The sequence below is a fragment of the Peromyscus californicus genome, unplaced genomic scaffold (genome assembly GCF_007827085.1).
Source record: "Peromyscus californicus insignis strain IS unplaced genomic scaffold, ASM782708v3 Scaffold_7__1_contigs__length_154581171, whole genome shotgun sequence".
Taxonomy (NCBI): Eukaryota; Metazoa; Chordata; class Mammalia; order Rodentia; family Cricetidae; genus Peromyscus; species Peromyscus californicus.
Window position 1 is genome coordinate 121,173,583 of NW_026294595.1, and position 24,356 is coordinate 121,197,938.

The 24,356-nt window shown below is 40.7% G+C and overlaps 1 protein-coding gene across 1 annotated transcript in view; it reads right to left on the reverse strand.

Annotated features, from left to right (window-relative positions):
* Positions 1 to 24,356, reverse strand: part of Ralgapa2 (Ral GTPase activating protein catalytic subunit alpha 2) — a 290,311-nt gene that overhangs the window by 193,209 nt on the left and 72,746 nt on the right. The window contains 7 exon segments of the mRNA XM_052725986.1: positions 1,404 to 1,568; positions 4,510 to 4,747; positions 9,147 to 9,258; positions 12,216 to 12,364; positions 15,063 to 15,158; positions 15,160 to 15,201; positions 16,111 to 16,278. Coding sequence (XP_052581946.1) covers positions 1,404 to 1,568; positions 4,510 to 4,747; positions 9,147 to 9,258; positions 12,216 to 12,364; positions 15,063 to 15,158; positions 15,160 to 15,201; positions 16,111 to 16,278 — 970 coding nt within the window.

Below are 24,356 nucleotides of genomic sequence, written 5' to 3' on the forward strand. Positions count from 1 at the left end.
TTGTGCAATTGATGGACTTCACTGTCTTTCAAAAATAAAACAGTTCCAGGCTTTTAAAATTTAGTTAACACTATAAAAGCCAACCTTATAGTTTTAAAGTACATATTCCACAAATATCTTTACAAAACCTTTGAAAAAGGTTTGTCCAATGTCACATGGCCCTTCAAATGCTTGAGAACATTTTTAAACATAGCCTGCCTTTTCTGAGTGTTTTCTAAAGCATGCTGATGCTTCTAACTACATAGTTGGTTTATAACATCTGGTGGAAATTAAGATTTTTAGTGTCATATGAGACGTGCATGTATTTGCTGCTGATCATCATGTATGAATAAAATGCTATGGTTTTGGATTAGTGCTTATAGTTGGAATTCAAGGGTGGTGAAGGCAGCGTAAGTCTGCACAGCTTGGGAAGGACATTGCCTTTGCCACATGCTTCTCATCTCTTTCACTGAAGGATCCAGTGATGGCAGGGAAGACCGTAGGAGTTGAACTGAGAAAGGGAATCAGTGGGTGTCCTCAGTACTGAATGTTTTTTGAAACTGGGTTTCTTTTGGGGAGACAGAATGAAGAAAAACTAACAGAATAGGTGGTGCAGATAATTAAAAAGAGAATTGCCAGTAAATGCTAAGGCATAAAGAATGAGGAACAATACACCTAGATGAAACCATCAACAAGATGCTAAACCATCTATACTAGGCTTTTAACAAACAATGAACAAAATATGTTAAACTTAACAAGTATTTGTTTTATGGCCTGACGATTTTATTTATGTTTTTCTAAAGTTGTTGATTATCAACTCTAAGTGTATGGTACTGCTGATAAGAGAAACTATAAGAACTGAGATAAGGTTGTTTCAGTCCTAAATCAGAGCACAAAGACAGGAGAGAACCTTCTTGTCTTTATCCTGAATATCAGCTTCCCTTTTAAAGATTTGTCCTTTGCCATAGTAAAATGCAACAAAGCTGTCTGGTCATCTGTGGGTTCTCCATCAAGTAACAGTGATAGTTCAAATAGGCTGTAAAAGCAGCATCCATAGGCATAGGAAACTCAATGTCTTTAAAGAAGTAAAACATGAGAATGTCTTCATTCATTCCTAAAACCAAGTGTCACCCTCCTTTTCTTCGCTAGAACCAGTTATCACAAGACTCCTAAAGGAGCACTGCCTAGCAATGACATCACTGAGGGTAAAGGTGCATTTATCAAGCTCCCTTTTCACAGTAGAGACTTTAGAAAGAAACAGTAAAACCTGTGACTTGAGAAGTACCCAGAACTGAAACTTGAAAAGATATTCACAGATTTCATTTACTAAAAATTTAAATTCTGAGAACTTTAAAATGTTTATTCCTATAAATTCATTTAAATAGCAATTAGATTTGTTTAGCGATATTTAAACAAATATTTACCAGTTGCTTTTTGGCGAACAATATTTCTTGCCTTCTCAACTCCTGGTGCTCCAGATGTGGTAGCACTTCGGAATCTCATTGGCTCAGTCACATCTGGATGGCTACGCCAGCTGAGAGAAAAGGATCTACCCACAGCGGTCCCTTTTTGGGAATCTGGAATACAACCTGATAAAGGATAAGATGAGAAAAACAATCTAAAATCTGAATTTGTTACTCATTTTACTGCCTAGGCCGTTCAGCAAATAGCAAACATACAATTGCATATTACCAGTAGTCAAGAAACGGCCTATGTATAACACTGCACCAGCAGATTCCCATGCTGCAAATTAAGAACTGCTTCCTTGTGTTGCAATTTAGGAAGACATATCAATAACTTCAAAATACTTGCTGCCAAAGTATTTTTAATTTCCAGCAGTTTCATGATAATCGTACCGTCATAGTATTTACTTCTACATGTAAAAGTACATATTAACCAATCTTTCCCACTGTAAGAACAATGTCATATCAACTTATGCCAATGTTCCCATGGTACTTTAAAAGCTATCACTTATAGGCCAAAAGCTTTAAAGTACCGATGTTAAAATGGTACTGGTTTCTAAAGACTTCAACCCAGCCACAAACCCCACAGAAACCCATGAACTCTAACACCAACTTGGTCAAATGGGTAAGTTAATGAAAATCTACAAATAATTTAAAATCTTATTTTAGAAAAGTTTCAAAATGATGTAACAAAGTGGTCTGAGGTTTGACTTCTATTTTTTATAACGTTCTGGTCAATTATTTTAAAGAAAGGTCAAAGACCCAAAAGAAATACAGAAGGAAAGAGAATAAGACATTTAGGAGTTTTGTTTTGTTTTTTTTTTTTGCTCAGAAATAATGTAGACAGTGGATACAACTTGTGGCTCATTTTCACATCAAGTTCCCTTGGTGTTGATTTTCTGTTTTCACTAGTTTAGCGCTTAGGCCTATATTTGTATAATAAATATTTAAATCACTTTTTAGAATAAGGCAGTATAAAATAAGATGTTTGTCATGGTCATTATTTAAAGAATTCATTGTATCTCTCTGGAAAACAGTACTTTTGAAGTTGTTTATTTTCCCAATGTCAATTTATCTCTTCATAGGACTGTGTTTATATACTAGGTAGGAAGAAAGACCTTTAAGATACAAGGTATGCATGCGTGCGTGCGTGTGTGTGTGTGTGTGTGTGTGTGTGTGTGTGTGTGTGTTTAAACACCTTCAGGAGGCAAGAAACACACTTATTTTGAAAAAGTAAGCCACATCTTCTATCTCAGCTCTTCCCTCCTCTGCAGGATAAACTCTCCTTTAGACTGAGAAACACTGTCTTAGGTAGCCAGCTTCCTGCAGAGAGTATCTTGATATTCCCAGTCCATGGTTCACACATAAACCTCAGACATGCAAGAGAACCAGAAGAGAGAGTAAGGACCTCTAGGCTAGTGTGTATTTTTTTTTTTTTTTTAAGATTCCTGTTTAGCTTCAACTGTAAAGAAAAAAAAATGACCTGTTGCTAAAGCCATGTTAGAAAATTCCTGCACTGCATAGTCTAAATCTAAACTGGGATTAACCCATTCTACTGGAATGCTAGGAACATAGCTATTTTGCTTTGGCTTCTAGCTGCTTGCTTTTACTAACCAGGGCTTTGGCAAACCATTCTCAGACTGCAATGAATACATTATAAGCCAGCCCCTAGTACTTATATATGGTTAATTCATCACTAGAATTGGTTCATGTCTCCCTGTATCCACATCCTTTGGTCTCACACTGACTCTGGACTTCATCATACTCTGGTAGTAAAACTAAAGAAGTGAGACCTGAAAAATTGACTTCTGTCATGTTATATTAACAATCATGTGCCAACCTGCTGGGTGATGAAATATGTAGCCCAGTCACACTCACTGCCCTGGTTGACAGCCAGTCAGTTCCTAGAAGCAAAACAATCTAAGTGGTCACAGCACAGAGTGAATAACATAAAAATGAATTAGCACTGGCTAGAGTGTGCAACTCAACTTATCAGCTCATAAAAGCGTGGTCTAAATAAACAGTTACTATGTTAAGCTACTAAGTTTTGGAGTGATTTGTCACATAGCAAAAACCAATTGAGACAGTCTATACTGAGGCTATTATTACTAAAACATAATCTGCTGTAACCATGTATAACTTGAAAAGCTTTGAAGAAAGATGCCTTCGAGGTCTCAGAACCAAGGGAAGTTACTTATCAACCAAGGAAACACATTGTTTTTACCTTCTGTATTCTATGATTCTGTTTGATATAACCCAGAGGAACACCAAGGTCAAATCCAAAGTCATCTCTCCCTGAATCCCCAGCAAGCCCATGAGGCTCTATAGAATGCATTTTGGCATTTAACCAAACCTGCAGCTCCTTCCCACTTTGTCCTATTTCTTTTTCCACTTAATATGTATGATATGCATTTGAATAAGCCAGCTCGAGTCTTTACAGTATAAGACAGTATAAGCTAAAATAGACAAATTAACTCAAGTACTATAGCCCTTAGGAACTGTAATAAAGACAAGGGGATACCAACTGTCATCTCCAACAGAAACTCTCATTGATTTGCAACTCAAAATTATTACTTTTACTTCCTTAGGTCTGAAAAGAGCTTTACTAGAAGCACAATAAAGCCAAAATGGCTCCCATCTCAAGCACTTGGAATTCCTCCACATTTCTAGGGAGGCAGCAGCATGAATCTTAGCAGTGTGCTATCTTGGGCTGACTTGGCTGGCTCTGACATCAGTCATTATAAGTCTTTGTATTCTGGGTTTTCTGTCTGTGACACAGATCTAAAAGAGCTATCATAAGGATGGAGTCCATGTACAAAGCACAAGTCATTGTTACTCCTGTTATCAGTACTTCTCTCTCTTTTTTTCTTCTCTACAGTCTCTTTAGATAGTCACCAGTCTCATTAAAGGAACAATGTAATAGGAGACACAATCTAATGACCAGCATTTAAAAAGACACTAGAGTTGGTTCAGCTCATTATGAAAATCAATGCATTAACGGCTTAGGTGTACAGATAAACACCTCTCACCCCACACCACTGCTGCAGCCTTGAAAGAGTAAAAGTACCTTTGCCACGTTGCTTCTTCTCCTTTTGCTCACTTAATTTATCTAGAGGTAGGTTTGTCATCTCAACTCCATACACAGTTCTTGCGAGCACAGCTGTCAAGGAGTCCATGATGTTGGACCACTCAGTAATGAGTTCCTCCCACTCTGTGAGGGATGACAGCACACCTAGAAAGTCATCCCAAAGCTCCCGAGAAATGTACACACAGAGGTTTGCTCGGATCCAAGCCACGATAAGTGTCTGAAACCAACCAAATATACGATTTTTTAACAACAACAAATTAACATCCTTTTCATTGCTGTTCTTACTTTGGACCAACTTCAATTATGGTAAGATGAGTTATCTGAGAAAATACTATTCTAAAGTGCGTGGCTAGTGCTGCTGATATTGGCAAGAATAGGAAACCCTCTGTCCAGTGAGTACTAGCTTCTGAAGGTGGCTTTTTCCCCATCACCACAGGGGCTATGGTAAATGTCTTTCTCTATATGTGATCCTCTAACCCGAGTGCTACATGACTCTGAGCAGCGGGGCTTGCCGCAGAATTCAAAGACAACTCATCAAATGACTTCAACTTCAGCCCACGAGACCTTCCGTCCACCAGCATTTACCCAGCTTCACCTCCATCTGCGCCGTCTTCCAAGAGGCATTCCTATTCCCGCTCTGGGTTCCTTCTCAGAATCTTGTGCTTCTATTAAGCCAAACTACCCTTAGAAACACACTCTCCTTAAAGCAGATTTCCCCTCTGCTTACAGCCTTCCCCCCCCCCCCCCCCCTGTCAAAGTCAAACTTTTCTACTTCCTCACTTCCCAGCCAGTTGACTCTGGATTTTTCCTTCTGACAGCTCTCACTTCCTGCCTAGGTTTTGGTTACCTATTTCTGTTGCTCCACTACCCTCTAACTGCTGTGCACTCTTCTGTCTTCATGTCCAGCACAGATCCCTTTGCTGGCTTCCTGATTATTCACCTGCTTTACAGAGGACAGTCCAAAGGCACTTGTAGCCCATCATCAAGAAAAGAAGTCAATTACTGATTACTAACTTTTGATCTAGTATTGGGTCCATTTTATTATTAGATCAATATTTTCTATTATATGAAGATTATTAATTTACTGCTTTCAGGTAATGGCCTTGAACTTTTGAAGACATGAATTTAAAAATGTATAGACAGAAACTGGCATTTTAGTCTTAATAAAACTACTCAATAAAATATTAGTGGTAATAAAGCTGACCCAATATTAGGTCAGGAGATATAATCTTAGTGGATAAGAGGGTGGAGACTGCAGAAGTCACTAAGTCACTAGGAATCACCTCCCATTCTGCTGCAGTACTGGTAGCAGGAACAAAACCAGATGGATGTCTTGGTACAGTAAGACATCAAGACTGGAAATCACTTTACTAAGTATAAGAAATAAAGTAATGATGTGGTAGCATTCACCTTTAATCCCAGCAGAGGCACACAGATGTCTATAAGTTCTAGGCCAGCCTGGTCTACATAGTGAGTTCTAGGCCAGGTGAGACCTTCTCTCAAATAACGAGAGAAAGAGAGAGAGAGAGAGAGAGAGAGAGAGAGAGAGAGAGAGAGAGAGAGAGGGAGGGAGGGAGAGAGGGAGAGAGGGAGGGGGAGGAAGAGGGGGGAGGGAGGGAGGGAGGGAGGAAGGAAGGAAGGAGAGGAAGGAGAGGAAGGAGAGGAAGGAGAGGAAGGAAGAAGACGGAGGGAGGGAGCTGACTTCTTGCAGTTCAGAAAATTTGTCATAGTCAATGTCACAAACCTATAAATCATCAACAAAAGTCACAATAGCACTCGGACACGGTGCAAAATCCTCAAAGTTAGTTGAGGGGAGATGGGATGGAAGAACCTTTGGACATAAAAGCAAGACAGCCTTTCAATCAATTATCCTTTTCCAAAAGGACAAGGGGGAGTGATAGTCCCAGCACTAGGTTGTGCCACTAACTTGGTTTGAGTCTGGGAGAAAGTCAGCTGGCCTTTCTGGAGTTACACTTCTCATCAAAGTCAAGGGTCCCTCAGCACTGACACTCAGTGTTTAATTAGATACAGATCAGCACATCAACCACAGGAACACACCTTGCCTCAATGACATCAACTGATAACTAACCATTTCCTCCCTTAAAGACACTGTCACTGACATTAAACACTGTCAAGTACTGGATCCTATTATAGACAGAAGAAGCAAGGCTTCCTGATCACCTTCAGAACTTACAGCCTATGGTCTAACTAGCATTAGTCAGTTACACAACAACTTATAACATCACCAGAGGTAATCACCATTATTTGGTAAATATTTTTAAATGAGATAAATTCAACTATCACTAGAAGAAATTTTGTTAACCTAGATTATCTATAAAACAGAGGAAAAATAAACACCATGGGAAGAGTTAGAAAAAGATAAAAGGATAAGGGCAACTTAAAATTTCCTTACCCTCTACTAGTTCTGTACTATAAAAACCAAAAATGCAAATATCTGGCCATTTTCATCTGTATGACAAATGTATTAGTGTCTTCACTGTACGTGATGGTCAGTTCAAAGCACAGCCATTTCCCTCCTCAGATCTCACCCAAGGACATGGGAAATCAACAGATGGTCCCAAATCCACTGCACTTCCCATGTTGTCCTGTCCCGACTGCAGAGCAGGGAGGGATACAGAAGTGGATGTGGTACCCAAGGCCATCAAGCCAGCAGTGCCAGAGCCAGAGTCACAACCAGGATCTGTCCAGCTCCACAAAGCTCAGCCTTCCTCCACTCTTCCGTGGTCAATTCTAAATCTAAGCATCCTTTTTCTGTACTCATTTCCAACATGCATCAAAATCATAAGCAATCAAGGGCCAAAAATTGTGAAAGAAAGAAGTGACAAGAATACTCTAAGGGAATTCTTTCTTGCCCCACCCCCATCCCAACCCAAACAAATGAATACAAATAACTCTAGAATAGATTCATTCTTAATCCTGTAACAAATTCACTTTCTAATTCCAATGCACATAACAGATACAAGGCCGGACAATTGGTGAAAATCGGGCTTGACACTGGCTTTAGCTCATGCCCACTTGACAGCAAAGCCCCAGTACTGGGAGCTCAGGTGCAGACAGTGAGATGCTGGATGTACAGAGAGAGCACAGTGCAGCATGTCTGTACATTCCTGCAGGCAGCAAAGCAGTAGCATCAACAAACTAGGCTGGATTACTACAAACAAAAACAAAACCCATGTAGTCAGAGTATAATGACACAAGCATATAATCCTAGCACTTGGAAGGCTGAAGCAATAGATTGAGACTCTGGATCAATCTAGGCTCATAGTGAGGCCTGGACTAAACAAAACAACAACAAAACCCTCAAATAAAAATGACTGTGTACTCCCATCCCATATACCCATGAGCTAAGCAAGGCAGTCAAGGGGGAAGGGAGAGTATCGATGAAGCAAGTGAGAAGGAGCCAATTCCTTCTGCAGCCTCTAGATACACTACCTGTACTTTACATATGCTCTTGAGATATATCATCCAAAAACCATGAACTGGAGAAGAGAATGTTTCCTTCCTCCACCATCATTTCAGCTCATTGTGCTCCCACCTATCAAATTATTCAAGATCAGGCCTAATGCAGAATATAATATATTTCCATAGTTTTTCACACTGTTCTCTTTTAGAAATGTCCCTAAGTTCTATGAACCCTACAAAAAGCAGTGTAGCCTGAGGCTACCTCCCTGGGCAGTCCACCAGCTGTCAGCCTATCCATGCTCTTGACCCTGCTCCCACTGAGGCAGAAAGTACTAGTACATCTTTGGCTCTCAGCTCATAATGAGAGTCATTCAGCCCTACCAGATCCTTCTGAACCAATTCATCCTGACCTCTTTCACTAGAACATGACACTGGCAAGCCAACACTTAAGTAGCACCTGCTCTAAACCTCACCCTCTACACACAGTGGCCCCTCCAGATAGTTTTCCTCCCCCGCCCCCTTCCTTTCACATCAAGAGCTCTTGGAAGTCTTGTCCATAGTTGCTACCTCCACTTCCTGATTCATCTACTCCAAGTAGACTTCAATTCTTTGGGCATTCTCAACTACCCACATTTTACGAGAACCAAAGATCGCCTGCTCCTGCTCACCTACCGGGCATCTAGAACAATCCACTCTAGCTTCCCCTCAGCAAACTGGGCCTCCTTCCTCAGTATCTCTGGCTGGCTCTCTCTTCTATCAACCACAGAGACATCTTCGTCTCCCTCTGCATATGTTCTCTCTCACAGTCACTCCATCCAGTCTGAGGCTTCCCATACAATTGCTTGACACAGTGATGGTCTCAAGCTTTCAGCCCACTTCCATATTTCTATTGACCCTGTAACTGTCAAATCTATCTGGTCTTCTCCCCTGCTAAGATGCTCAACTCCTGTCACTTCTGTCTGAATGCCGATCACTCTCAAGCAAACCAAGAGGAAGGAGATGGCAGAGAGGGAGGCCTAAAAAACCCAATGTTAACTGGAAAAACAGACACAACATTTAGAACAAAGCTAAGAAGGAAAATGTCTGAAAATGTAAAGTTAATTTGACATAACATGTAAAATCTCAGTAATTAAAACTAATTTGCCAAGTCTGCTTCAATTCTGCATTTGCAGTGTTTAATAAAAAAGACTTACCCTGAAGAGCAACCCTGCCAAGCTCTGGGCAAACAAGTCCTTTACATGCTTATCCTTTGGCTTCTGCATGACAGCTTCTGTTATCCTGAGAAGGATTTGCAACATCTGCTCCCTGGACCACCCAAAATAAAAGCTCATATTAGTAATCACATCCTCAAAGCACTTTATAGGTATGAGATCTCTGCAGTCAGCAACACTAATAATCACACATTATCTGAAAGTATTAAAAGTCTAGGTGCCAGTTAGAGAATATGTTCATATTTTATCCACACAAACTACTTTATGTTACCACAGTTCAACAAATATGCTTTCACATCCATGCCAACTGGCAGGATGACATCTTCCAGACATCTTCTCTGACTTTTCTCTTTGCAGGAAGGAGGGCAAGATGGTTTTCTCCAGTTGAACCACACACCAGGGCACTCACCAAGGGAATAGCTATGCCAGTCGGAACTAATACAGTACTCTGACATTCTCCATCATTTTGTTACTTAACCTGTAAAGTCTCCCATCTGCCTTTGTGATAGAACAACACTGACTCTGGTCTTTACTATGAGGACACAGGCAGTCAGTAATACTGCCTGACTGTGGTTCCTGCAGAAGACAGGAGGGGTCTGGAAAGGTCAGGACTGAACACTGATGGGCAGTGTATTTGTGCCTGGCAGATCCTGCCTTCACCACAGTGCACACCTGGGATGGCTGCAATCACCATAGCCCAGTCACCATGTGCTACGGTTTTCAGTCTTACAGAAGGGGGCTTTATATAATAGGCTTAAAGAATCAACACAGCACTGCTAATTATGACAACTGGTGTTGAACACAGCAGCAGATCATTTTTTCTTTCTTAGAGAGCCAAGTTGCGTTTCTCATATCCATGGACTCTGTGGGGATGGAGAACATACTATCTTCTGTATAGAGAAGAAGCTCATTCATTCCCTAAGGGAATCACTCTGGTTCCTCTAAGGTTTTGAGCCCTAACCATTTATTCATTTGCACTACTTTCTTCTTGCGCTTCCTACTCTCTAAAAAAAAAAAAACTAAGAAACAACAAAGCAATCTGGTCCAGGTCAGACAAAGAGATGTGTAGGCTGTGGTGTCTTTTCTCCTGTGTCTATGCAGTGGCAGATGATGCAGAATCTCAGTGACCTTCTCATGGTATAGTGACCTCTGGGAATTTGCTATCTGCTCCCTTGGTATCTGGCTCCATTGGGCTTTGGTCCCAGGGTTACTTATCTGTTACCATCCATTCTCCCAGCACTCTAGTCCATCTGTTTGCTTGTTTTGCACTGTCTATGGATCCTGAAATGTGGAGGAGGAAGACAAATGTACCGCCTAGATCTAGACACGTGTGCCCAGCACAGGGCAGCAAATCTGAAGAGAAGAGGGAAGAGAAATGACAGAGCTGAAGGTGGCCTGCCACTCACCGCCAGGATACCCGGACCCTGTCACAACGGAACACGCTATTTAGTGCACCACTGTGTGTTCATAGTAGATGGTCAGGAAAGAAGGAAGCGGGGGGGGGGGGGGGGGGGGGGGGGGGAAGGAGTAAGGGAAGGAGAGGAGGACAAAGTAGGGGAAGGAGGGAAGTGAAAGAAGGCACTGGGCATTTGGAACTTAAATATGCAGAAAGTCTGTCTGGGAAACAGACCGTGCTCCTTCCTATTCTCTACCATGTTTAGTTACTATTGTCATTTATTTCTACAGTTGTCTTTTTATACATTTATCTGGAAATCTCTAAATTTCTAAAGGAAAGAACAGTTGCTTTATTTTACTTCCTAAAATTTTCATCAGAATAAATGATTATAAAAAGTATAATACTGTACAGTGTATACAGAATTCATCATTTTCTAAGAAAAGAAACAGAAGAATACTATCCACACAGCTGTGGTACAAGGAGCATCATCCAGCTGAAAGCATTTCTCACCAGGTCATTCTGACTGCCATGATGCTGGACTAGGTTTACATCACACTGAGCATGGCTGTAATGTTTCCAACTTAGCAGCTATATGACTTGGTAAGAATACTAACTTAAAAACCAGTAAAGGTGACCTTGTAATTTATACTTTCAAATCATCATTTTGATATTTGTGAACTTGCTACAAGACAGATTTCCTGTGGGCCCACCCTTCCCTCCTCATGGTGGTCTGTGGCCTCTGATAGCTCACCCTAGCCTTGTTTGGGGTGTTTCCCACCTACTATGGACAGACACCTTGTATAACACCAACAGTACTGGCTCGAGGGCATCTATAAAACAGGTGTGGTCCTAGAAAAATTCCCAGTCCAGAAAGGATTCCACTGCCACAGGACCTCAGGAGCCTCAAAGCCCTAGAATCTGAGATATAAAGACACCTGTAGTGGTTTTACAGGTGGCTAAGTGATATGAACACACCCAGACAGACCTGAGAGGCATTTCTAAGACAGGCTACATGTGAAGACAATGGGAAGGAGGGAAGCATGAGTCAGGGTTTGCTAGTCTATCACTGAGAACACTGAGGCTGATGTGGGAGATATCCACTATGGGAGACAGGTATGGAAAACATCTAGCACATTTTACCTTTAAGAACACAATTAATAGAAAAACAGTAAAAGAAAAAGAAAAGGGAAGGAAAAACCAGTGAGGACATACTTTTTGCCTGTACTTTTCTGTCACTTTGATAATGTATTAGTTAAAAGAATTGTTTTTCCAAAGTGAATTTAAAGTACCAAGTTGAAGGAATAAAACTCAAGGTTATAGCACTTCAGGACAACAAACGAAATTGAGCTTATGAAGAATCATATTATAAATCACACACTTATCATAAAACTGTCTGATAACAGTTTAAAATGGGAAAACCCACTTTTGGGTAATGTAACACTAACTCCTGTTCAAGAGCAGTTTTAAAAACAATAATGAACATAAATGAATTATCCAAGTGCTGGGCAACCAGAATTCACAAAAGCTACCATGGGGCTGCTGCTTGCCTTATTGCCAGTTTTGTGAAGACATGAGATAAACGGAAACCTTAACACTTTAATTATACTAAAAAGAAAAGACAGCTGCTTGGGGATGTTAATCTGAAGTAAACTTACCATGTCTTTTGATTCATTGTAAGTTCCATTATCATGCGCCGAAAAATAATCAGAACAGCTTTACAGGCATCTACCTGTTCTCTCAGGAGCATGGGAACTTCAGCACACGGTTCCAGCAAAAAGACATTCGCAGCATTTGTAAGGAAGACCTTAAAGGCAAATACAATTAATCATATGACCAATGAATCCCTTTGGGTTATTTCCACAGTCTCTTTCAATATAGCAAGTGGCGCCAATACATGTTTCAGGTATTGTAGCTCACCCCTTAGAACTGCCTAGGTAGACACCTAAAAGGCCTTTCCTTACTATTCCGTATAAACACCATTACTTTAGTCATGAGTCATAAAATATTTGAACTTGTTTTATCTTTCAACAGTAACAGCAACAGCAACAATTAAAAAAAAAAAAGACAGGACCATTGTGTCAGGGTGAAAAGGTCTGGGATGGACAGAAGGTCAGAGAAGAGGTCCATGGCTACACAATAGCGATACAATTGTTTTTCCAAAGAGAATTTAAGACATCAAGTTGGAAGAATAAGAATCAATGTATAGTAAACCCATATGGCACTAATGGAAGTTCCCCGCACAGTACATGAAACCTGCTTCCTGACGGAATATTACAAGTGTCCCCAAGAGGCATAACGAGTGAATGATGAGCAGTGGTGTGCCTGGAAACAGACAATGCCACATGGTTGATGTTGCATCTTCTAGGATCAGGACTGTTTTTGTTTTTGTTTTGTTTTGCATGTTATGTGGTGTGTGTGTCTGTATGTTTGTATTCCCATGGGAGTGGGGGCTGAACATATGGGTACGTGCATATGGAGACCCAAAATTGACATCAGGTGTCTTTTTCACTCCCTCCCATCTTCTATATTGAAGCAAGGTCTCTCCCTGAACTCAGCTCAGTTTTTGTTTCTCTGGGTAGCTAACATGCTCCAGGGATTTCCTGTCTCTGCCTCCCTGGCACTGGGATTATAGGTGGGCTGCCAAGCCCATCTGGCTTCTAGAAACTTCAGTCCTCACATAGTGTAGCAAACGTTTTACCAGCTGAGCCATCTCTCTAGCTGCTGGGCTTTTTTGAATAGGAGGAATCTATTATGCAGCAGGGCACAGCAGTCTCAGCAAATTCTTAAGATAAAAGAATATTACAAAAGAACAATGAGACAGTCAGTTGACTTCTCTATGCTCTGCCCCAGATCTTCGTTCTGGATCAGCAGGGTTGACTCAGGTTCTCAGACAGCAAATCACTGCTTACTACAGTGAAGGACCAACATGTCAGCATTCATAAAGATGACACTAGTGGCCCATCAACTTCAGAGATTCATTGTTGTCAACTTGGCGACAGAAATGGATAGGACTGGGACTAGAGAGATGACTTAGTGGTTAAGAACACGGTTCTGCTCTTTCAGAGGGCCTGGGTTTGATTCCCAGCACCCATATAGTGGCTCACAACCATCTGTAACTCCAGTTCCAAGGAATCCAATGTCCTTTCCTGGCCTCCTTTGAGCACCAGGCATGCATGTGGTACACAGATATGTATTTAAGCAAAGGTACACATAAAGTAGATCAGATGAGTTCCTATCTACTATATGCACACTCCTTTGTAGGTCTCCTTTAGGTTAAATAGTTTAAGCAATGAGGCAGTGGGAACAAACCCAGCTTCTCTGGCTTCTTAGTGAAGGAAATCCCAATACACAGGCTGACCAAACAGGTTCAAATCAATACACTCAAAAAACTGATGACAGCCTTTAAGGTTTAGCTTTTGTGAGATGAAAAAGGTTCCATGTCCCAATTTTATAGGGGAAAAAAACCACTAATAATCACTACCAGATAAAAATCACAGTGTGAATCTGAATAAGACTTTGAATGAGAGAAAAGAAAACGAAGAATTTTCTGAGTAACAAACTAAAGCAGTTTTAGTGACAATGCTTTTATATGAGTAAGCCACAAATAATAAAATACAAAGCCTTTCAATTTCATGTGTTGCCTTCTTGAATTTGAAATGTCTACCCATTCCCAGTGAAAAGTCTTCATATACTACACTTTTACTTCTAACAATAGCTTCAAGATGCCAACACATGAATACTTCTCACTGTATTGGCATCGGTTAAGGTAACACCAAACAATCAAAGTATTATGTCCAAACTGTATCATCCCCAGCAGCAGCAGAACGCTCTCATCAGACCTTTGCTCTCACCAGACCTTCATCAAGCCCCTTTGCCCATGAGCAACCACTCAAGAGACAAGTTACCAAATACAATAAACAAAAACAACAATGTAAATCCCAATGAAGTAACTTTTCAAGCTGTAGAGCTACAGGGACAAGGGCAAGGTCACAGGTTATAATGATGAGCTATAGCAAAGTTCTCTGCAGCTACATGAGTAAAATCATCTTTGCGATTTATTTCACTTTTATTTATGTTTCTCTTGCTGTGTGTGTGTGCATGTGTGTGTGTGTGTGTGTGTGTGTGTGTGTGTGCATGTGTGTGTGTGTGTGTGTGTGTGTGTGTGTGTGTATCTACACAGGGAATAAGGTCTTACAAATTAAAACCCAAGTAACTATTCAGATGTGCTTGGAAGACACTTTTAGGTATAAATCATATAAATTTCACATTCACTGTAAAATAATCCTTCTCAAAAAACCTGCAACTAATTCTCACATCTTTTTTGACTAGAAAAAAAAATACTTTTCATTTGTAAATAGGAAGAAAAACTTAGAACTTAAGGGTTTTTTAGCGCCTGAAGCGCAAAATACCAGTGCAGTTCATATGACATTATTCTAATTAAAGAAAATGTTCAAAATGTCTTCTCCACCAGGGTTGTCTTTGTGTCCCCAATGGTAGCATACCTGCAGCATAGCTTGGGCCCCGGCTTTCACATTTGTGTTGTCCTCCTCTGTCACACACCCTCTGCTCATGGCACTTGTGAAGGAATACGTGCGCCCCCCAGCTGGATGACCGTTTATGACCAGAACTTTCAGACGAGGCCTTAAGAAGGTAACAACCCATTAGCCAATCAGGGAGAAGACTGTGTTTACATGCTTGGTTCCTTACACTCTGCTTAGCGTGTGCTCGACCTCTAGCACCCTAGTTGGTCTCAGTCCTTAGTGTGTACTAGGAGAGCCAAGTTTGCCTGATGCTGGGACACAGAAATCGGGCCTCTACACACACAAATTCTACTTGCTTACTGTTGATCTGACCTCATTACTAGTTACTAAAATGATTTCCCCAATATCGAAACATCAAAACAACAGAATCAATTCAGACATTTAACATTTTTAAGTCTGTGGCTAAGAATTTTAAATATTGTAAATTAATTTAATCCAGGACATAAATACAATTTGTTTCTTTTGTGCTTAGGATGGTGTTCCGTGTTGTCATTTTAAGCTTATTCAAGCCTTAGCCTTGAATAGGACAGTGCCCCCTGCAGGAAGGCAGCACTCCTGGCACACCAGAAGTACTTGCTCTTTACTCGGCTTATCTCTTCAAACATTTAATACAGATTTCTTCTGGACAGTCAACTGCAAAAAACAAGTCTGGCAAAACATTCTACATTTAATTTTTCCAACAACTGTTTATTTAAACAAGTCAAGGAGAGGATAAGAGCTTTTCAGCCTCACAGAGAGAATTGTAAAATATGAGAAAACAGCTATCTTGCAACAGCGATTAAGAAAGTTGCCATGTTCATGTAGCTCTAGGCTAAGGGTGAAGGAGACAATTGCCCACCAAAGACAGAGCATGAACAATGCTTCTAAGGCAGGTCTTCACAGAACCCAACAACCTGAGAATGTCATGCTCCCATCTGCGTTTGTGGGCAGAGTGAGACTCTTGACCAACCAGGTCTACTTTGCCAAGGGGTATGTACCCTCAACTCAAGGGACGGAGCGATAATGTTACCTCCTTGGAGTCAGTCTCTGAAAGTCCTAATTTGTCAGCATCTTCCTGGGCAACATCCTTTTTATCTGGCTCCTCCATGAACACAGGTTGGTTCTGGAGGATCCACTTCCTGTATACTTGAACTACTTTTCTTGTTACAGATATCTCACAGGAAGGCAACAAAAATGCCTGAAAACAAAAAACAAAACAAAACAAAAAACTCTTCAATGCCACACAAACTCAAATTGTCATAAAGCCACATTACAGACATTTGTTTCTGTCACCAACTTCAGAAACATTTAACTTGTTCAGAGACCACATACATACTTTTCTCTCCACCACCATCTGAGGGAAAAAGACATCTTTATAACTGGAACAGAAAAACAATAAAGTTTCATAGATTCTTCTACACTCTGGATAGCTTTTTGTACAAACCATAACCAAATCATACAGGTATTTTAGTTGTCTATATAAAATAATTGTAACTAAATTGTTAAGTTTCCTCAAAAAAAAAAAATCAGAAATGGTGTGGAAAGTAAGAGATGACAGTGGTGGGCATGGAGCTGGCTGCATTTTACCCGCACTGGGCCCTGCACTCAGGTGAGCCATGCTGGGAGCTTGAATTGGCCGTGCTGGGTTAGTTAACACCACAGAACTGGAGCCTGCTACAGATACGGGCTCTCCTTGCTTGTTTGGTCTTTTCCTCCTCCTTCTCTCATCTTTCTTTCACCCCACTTTTGTTCCTCCTTCCCACCTCTCTCCTCTACTTCCTTCTCAGACAGGTTTCTACATTTATCGAACACCAAGTACACCCGACATGCTAACCAGACTGGCCACTTGTAACACTGTGCACACTCATAGGAACTTGGAAAACTTTGTGTGTGTGTACAGACCAGAAGTCATCATTGGATATCTTCCTTGACTGATTCACCATCTTATTTTATCAGACAGGATCTTTCACTGAATAACTTGGCAATTTGGCTAGACTGGCTGACCAAGAAGCCACAGGGGTCTTACTATGTCCGCCTTCCTAGTGCTAGGATTACAGACACACGGCACCATATTTTTATTACATGGATGCAGGGGATCTGAGCATTTTACCAACTGAGGCATCTCTCAGCCAAGGAAAATTTTAATATTAAGGAATCTCCTTACATATTTGTGATTTCATGCAAGAAGACAGAAAAAAATGACCTTGGAGACTAAATGCATTTGCCTTTTGCATCTCATATTTACGGGCTATTTCTGTAATGCAAGGTAGGTAGGAAGGACTGGCACCCCTCACTCAAAGGACTGGTCGAATGACACAGACAAGGACAAATGACCCAAAAGGAACCAGAGATATTTCTCAAGGTTACAGTTAGTTCCCAGACTTTTTTAAATACCACTCCTAAGTTTCACAACAAAGGACCCAATGACAGGCAGATGTCGCTTCAGCATTGGTATATAAGATACTGAAATTCCTCAAGGTGTCAGCCAGATCACATCAAATTCTAGAACACGCCGGGCGGTGGTGGTGCACACCTTTAATCCCAGAACTCGGGTGCAGAGCCAGGCAGATCTCTGTGAGTTCGAGGCCAGCCTGGGCTACAGAGTGAGTTCCAGGACAGGCTCCAAAGCTACACAGAGAAACCCTGTCTCAAAAAACCCAAAAAAAAAAAATTCTAGAACACAGGATTCCATGTTATCAAAAGATTACAAAAATTGAATGAATCAAGATCACGACAAAGTATATGTCTTCCTGAATTTTATTGCAAAAAATATCACACAAATAAAATTAATTTTTTCACAGTGAATAGCCCTATTCCCCTGATGTTATTAGCAGCAACTATATTTGCTTTATTACATATTTATCTGTAAACCCACACCTCTATCCCTCCTTCAATCCACTCTATTTCTTGTGCACTTTATCAGTCCATTCGATCTAGAAACACTTTAACCTCCATGTCTCTGACTGAAATCTGGTATTTTTTTATTGTACATTATTTAGAAAACTTTACAAAGAAGGAAATACAGGGACCATTAAATCAGTTCTGACAAAATGTAGACAACTTAGTCATCCAAAGTTGACAAAAAGGCATAGCACACTACCTTCCTCACAGAGAGCAAGGAGTAGTTCTTATATAGGTGAAAATAAAGTTATAAAGAAACCCCAAAAATATCTCTACAAACAGCCAGAACAATATGATATATAACATACTGCTAAATATCATTGGAAATATGCTAAGTCAATTTGAATAAAATCATAATTTAAAAAAAAAGACATGATCCAAATGAACAGAAAAATCTAGATACCAGAAATATCAGAACCTGAAGTAAAGGACGTCTGAAAACAAAACAATCCAAATGAAAAGCTGTGTGCATACAGGACGGGCAAAAGGGACACAGCTAAAGTGGAAACTGGGAGAATATGAGGGAAACCTCTAGAATGCAGTAAACAGAAAGTAAGCAGAGGCCAGAGAGGTAATGCAATGACAATGTCACCCTATGCAGAGCTAGACGGAGATGCAAAATACGGGACAGAGCAGGATGCAAGAATGGCTGAGATGAGAGAACAATCCACACAGTCATGAATCACAAAGGCAAGCAGAACAGATACAAGAATTTTACAGTATAACTGCTGAAAACCAAAGGCAATCAGAAACATTAAAAGCAGCCAAGAGGCAAAAAAGGCCACATTTCCTTCAAAGAAATAAACCACATGGTTTGCGGTGCTTGTGAAACAGAAACCAGGAAACAAAAGGCTGAAGTTACCCAAAGTGCAGACAGCACATGGCTACTAGTAAACATAATACAGCATCCGAAAGAATTGACTTCAAAAGTGAAAGTAAAGTACAGATAATTTCAGATAAGAAAATTTGTTACCAACAGACATGAACTCAGGAAAATACTAAAAATTATCCTTTAGACATAAAGGGAAATTATCCTAGGTCAGAAATTTGGCAAGGAATAAAATATCACAAAAAGGGCACTTGTATAATTCTAAATGAATAGGGCATGTGTAAATATGTTATATAACATAATACAGTAGTTCTGAAAAGTACGATATATATATATATCTATAGATATTATAGATATATATACACGTACATTCATTTTATAATGTAGAATTCAAATATATTACAAAATCCTATCAGCTGAAAAGGAATAAATAGGGTGAACTTGAACTTCTGCTGAAAACAAGAATAGATTTTAGTTTAGAGAGGCATGATGCCGGCCACTAATTAACTGCAGGTGACTGTAAAACCTACCACACACGTTAAGTACTGGAGAGAAAAGGACAACTAGCCAAAAAACCTTTGGTACAATTAGAAAGTAAAAGTACGACGGCTGATTTACATCCAAGAAAAGCAGTTACTATGTTACATGGAATAAAGCTGCAATCAAAAGGCAGAGATTATAACACTATTTTTAAGAAAAAGTTAAAAAACAAACAAACAAACAAAAAAAAAAACACCTGCAATTTGTAAGGGAAATCCATAGCATATGTCCATGGGAGGATGTAGACAGTAAAGTCTGAAAAACATGTATCATGTAAACACTAACCAGAAGACAACTGGTAGAGCCATATTAAGTATACGCAAGACAGACTTTGAAAAACATTGTACTTATATAACTGGAAGATGCTGTTTTCTGTACATCAGATGGACACCATCACAGAAAACTACAAGTAGATACCATTGGATCACTGGACTGTGGGGAGCCAAGGCCCAGCAGATATATCTTTAACACAACTCCTACACCTAAGGCTCAGGGAACACTGTGGAAGAGAGGGTGGAAAGATTGTAAGAGCCAGAGGACCAGTAAGTCTGCTTAGTGATTGTATTTTCTAAAAATGGCAGCCTGAACAAAACCTGAGCAATGACAATATCAACAGGAACATCAACAGGCATGCTAACTTGGAAAGGAGGAAATCTCACATAGTCCCACATCTAGATAAAGAACTATAAGTAAGTAAGGCTGCTGAGAGGAAGAATTACCCCTCTCCCAGGGCTGAGCACCCCAACCCCCAACCCCAACTGGTTATGTAACAGAAAGTGACCAGCCTTGGAATCATATACACACAAACAACAAAGCAGACTCAGTGGGTTGTATTTAGATATTTGTATGGGCATGTGCATGCATGTAACAGTAATGATCAAAGAAAAAGGACTCAATTGGAAAAAGAAATGGGGGAGGGAGGTGCTGGGGGATGTCTTTCTGTATGCTGTGAACATGTGTTGCTCCTATTGGCTAATAAATAAAGCTGTTTTGGCCTATGGCAAGGCAGCTTAGAGGCAGGTGGGAAATCCAAGCATGTAATGGCACACAGGTAAAGCCACAGAACATGTGGCGACATAAATTAATAGAAATGGTCTGAGTTTAGTTATCAAGAGCTAGCTACCAAGAAGCTTGAGCCACAGGCCATGGCCATACAGTTGATAATTAATATTAAGCCTCTGAATGATTATTTTACAAGCAGCTGTGGGACCTCGGGTGAGAGAGATTTGTCTGGACCTCATGGGGCCGGGCGAGACCACAGGAAAACTTCTGGCTACAGGGAGGAAGGACATGGGTGGTTAGAAAGAGGATATGGGATGGGTTGGAGGGAGAAAAGGGAAATGAAGAAATGCTGTGATTACATTTTAACTTAAAAATAAATTTAAAAAGCTGGAAGCTTCTGAATGCACTATTCAATGCACAGGAACACATAATAACTCAATGTATACTGATGCTACCGAGGGCAAACTTTAACTTAACACATGGCTTTTAGTCCATCGTAAAAATTCCTGAGTTTGGTGGCCACACGGTTGAGCAGTCCACTGCAGGTCTCCCTCCAGCTTTGCTACAAAGGACACCTCTGGATGAAGTGACCTAGTGGTTAAAATTCTTTCTTTCATGGAAGGTTTCATTTCAGTATCTTACTCAGGGAAAGATGCTCTTTTAGCTATCTTCCCCTGTTCTCCAGAGACAGATGCCTTTGGCTATCCTGTGATGAAAGATGCCTTCCACACTTTCCTAACTACAGAGTTAGCTATTCCTAGGAAAAGGACTTAAAATGGCATGGGACATAAAGCTATTTAATCAGCAACTTTTCTTTAGATGTACAGAACAAGCCCAGAACCTCTGGTGACTTATGGATACCAACAGTATGTGGAACAGAAAAGCAAACTACAGAAAATTCAGAATTACTGTCTTTCCTACCATTTCAAAGGCCTACCTACCCCATGTCCCTGCCCAAAATCAATCCCTATAAAGTCTTGTACCTGCAACCCCTCACAAGATGATTTCTTCTTTTTTTTTTTAAGAACCCCAGAGTCCTCATCTACCAACTTTCCAGCTTGTTGCCAATAACGCTCTTCTTGTCCCCATCACCTTCTCTTTCTCAAATGTTCGGTTTCACCAGGGAGCAACAAAACTTGACTTTCTGCAGTGTTACTCAGGGTGTCGATTGCCATGATAAACACTGTGACCAAAAGTAAGTTGAGAAGGAAAGGATTTATTAGGCTCGTGCATCCCCATCATTGTCCATCACTGAAAGAATTCTGGGTAAGAACTCAAACAGGGCAGGAACCTGGAGCCAGGAGCTGATGCTGAAGCCATGGAGGAGTGCTGCTTACAGGCTTGCTCCTTATGGCTTGCTCAGCCTGCTTTCTTAAATAACTCAGGACCATCAGCCCAGGGGTGGCCCTACCCACAATGGAATAGACCCTCTCTCATCAATCACTAATTAAGAAAATGCCCTACAGGCTTACCTGTAGCCCAGTCTTAAGGCATTTCCTCAAATAAGGCTCCCTCCTCTAGTTTGTGTCAAGTTAACATAAAACTAGCCAGCATACACAGCTATGTTGCAACTGATGCTTATGTAAAAATCCTGCAAACACTCAGACTTTCAAAGGAAAAAAAGGATCATCTACAGCTATAGCAGGATATTCTCACTGGATAGAAAGCAAACAAAAGCAGAGCAGAGCTGAGAGAGAGGTGAGAAAAGTATCAGGCCTGCTCATTAGAGCCTCCTGCTCCAACCTGTCCCACTTCACCTCTGTCACTCTGAGGTAGGTGCAAGACCATTTCTTCACCCAATTTGGTCTATCTTCTGCTGCCTCCATTCTGCTATTAAGACTATACACTGAGGTTTTCTTCTGTTGTAATAAACACCCCAATTATTACTATTATTCATTTTAAATTATGTTTTCTCCTTTTTTAGTATGTATTCGTCAGATGTTATAGTTTCCTGCTTACTGCAAACATGTTCAAGTTTATCTTTAAAATGTTAAATGTATTCATCCCTAAGTTTCAGTTTTAGAACTGAAGTCCTTATAAAGTCTTCCTGGCTCTGATTTGCATGTCAAGAGAGGTCTGGTTACAAATTTCTAAGTGCAAGAGTGACCTAAGATTATTACACTCAGCTAAGTTTCTGGCCACACGTACAAGGAAAAAAAAAACAGGCTGGGCGGTGGTGGCGCACGCCTTTAATCCCAGCACTCGGGAGGCAGAGCCAGGCAGCTCTCTGTGAGTTCGAGGCCAGCCTGGTCTACAGAGCGAGATCCAGGACATGTACCAAAGCTACACAGAGAAACCCTGTCTCGAAAAACAAAAACAAACAAACAAACAAAAAAACCTACATTCACTATTTTCAAAGGACCAATGAAAGTGAATTTTGGGATACCTTCTTGAAACCACTCAATGACAAGAAACAAATACAAAAACAAAGCAAACAAACAAACAAAAAGCAGGCACAATAATATCTAACAAAGCAAGTACTAAGGCTGTGGAACTAAGATGAAGGATTTGCTAAATACAAAACTAAAATTAAACAACCCTATATATTATGTTTCCTAATCAATTTCTGATAAGGATACGTTTATTTAGTTAGTCAGTTACTTAGTTTGTTTTCGGAGACAAGGAAGGTCTCATGTAGCCCAGGGTAACCTCAAGCTGTGTAGCTGAGGCTTGCTTTAAACTGACCCTTCTGCCTCCACCTCCCAAATACTGGGATTACAGGCTTTTATCATAGTTCAGTGGTACATCCTTTATAAGATAAATTTATAATGTAATAAAGTTGTCTAGCCACAAGATGCCAGTCAAAATCAATCCCAGACATTGCTGTGTCCCAGGAGCACCAACCCTGCTGCAAACCTCAGGCATCGCTACCTCAGGCTGCTGGGTCCCACTCAGGAGCACCAACCCTGCTGCTAAGTTCGGGCACCACTACTGCAGCCTGCTGGGTCCCACTCAGGAGCACCAACCCTGCTGCAAACCTTGGGCATCACTACTGCAATCTGGCTTCCGATTTCTTCCTTCTCTTTCCCTTGCTTTTTCCTGCTTCCTGCTTCAGTTCTTCCCAGCACTTTCCTTTCTGAGGTATGATATTCCAGGGTCCTAGACACAAAGCCTTTCTCTCCTTTACTCTCTTTCTCATCCATCTCTTTTCTCCTGTGCCACAAGTATTTCTATCACATACTCATGTGACACAATGTTTCAGGGAAAGAACAGCTTTTGGAGAGAGCCTCTGGGTTATGTGAGCTCTGAAGCTTTGGGAACACTGGGTTCACTTGGTGCTAAGTACCAAGAATAGCTTTCTATCCACCTACCTAAGTTGAGTTTGCCATGGAAACATGAAAGTATTTGATGAATTTTCCTTCATTATTATTTTTTTTTTTTTTTGGTTTTTCGAGACAGGGTTTCTCTGTGTAGCTTTGCGCCTCTCCTGGAACTCACTTGGTAGCCCAGGCTGGCCTCGAACTCACAGAGATCCGCCTGGCTCTGCCTCCCGAGTGCTGGGATTAAAGGCGTGCGCCACCACCGCCCGGCGAATTTTCCTTCATTATTTAGTGATTAAAAAAAACTTTTTTGTGAGTCAAAAACTTGCGACAAACTAAAAGTGGGCCTGGAAGGGTCATTACTTAGTTCTATAAATTAGGCCAAATCATCAATACTATTGCCTACTGTGTCATAAATAAAACAACAATGCTACAGTTTGGATCTGGAATGCCCCCATCCTCCCCTGGGCCCATGTGTGATTTGGTTCTGGTTTGGCACTATTGAAAAGCAGCATAAACTTCAAGAGGTGTGGCTTAATGGGGTATTATAGGTCATGGCAGAGTGTGCCCTCAAAGAAGACTGTAGGACTCCAGTCTCTTGATCTCTTTTTTTCACACCCACCCATAAGGTAAACAGGCCTCACCTGCTTCCTGTCCCTACCTTAATATACCACCCTGCCACAGGACCAAAGCAACAGGACCAAGTGACCCTGGACTGAGACCTCTGACACTGAGACAAATATA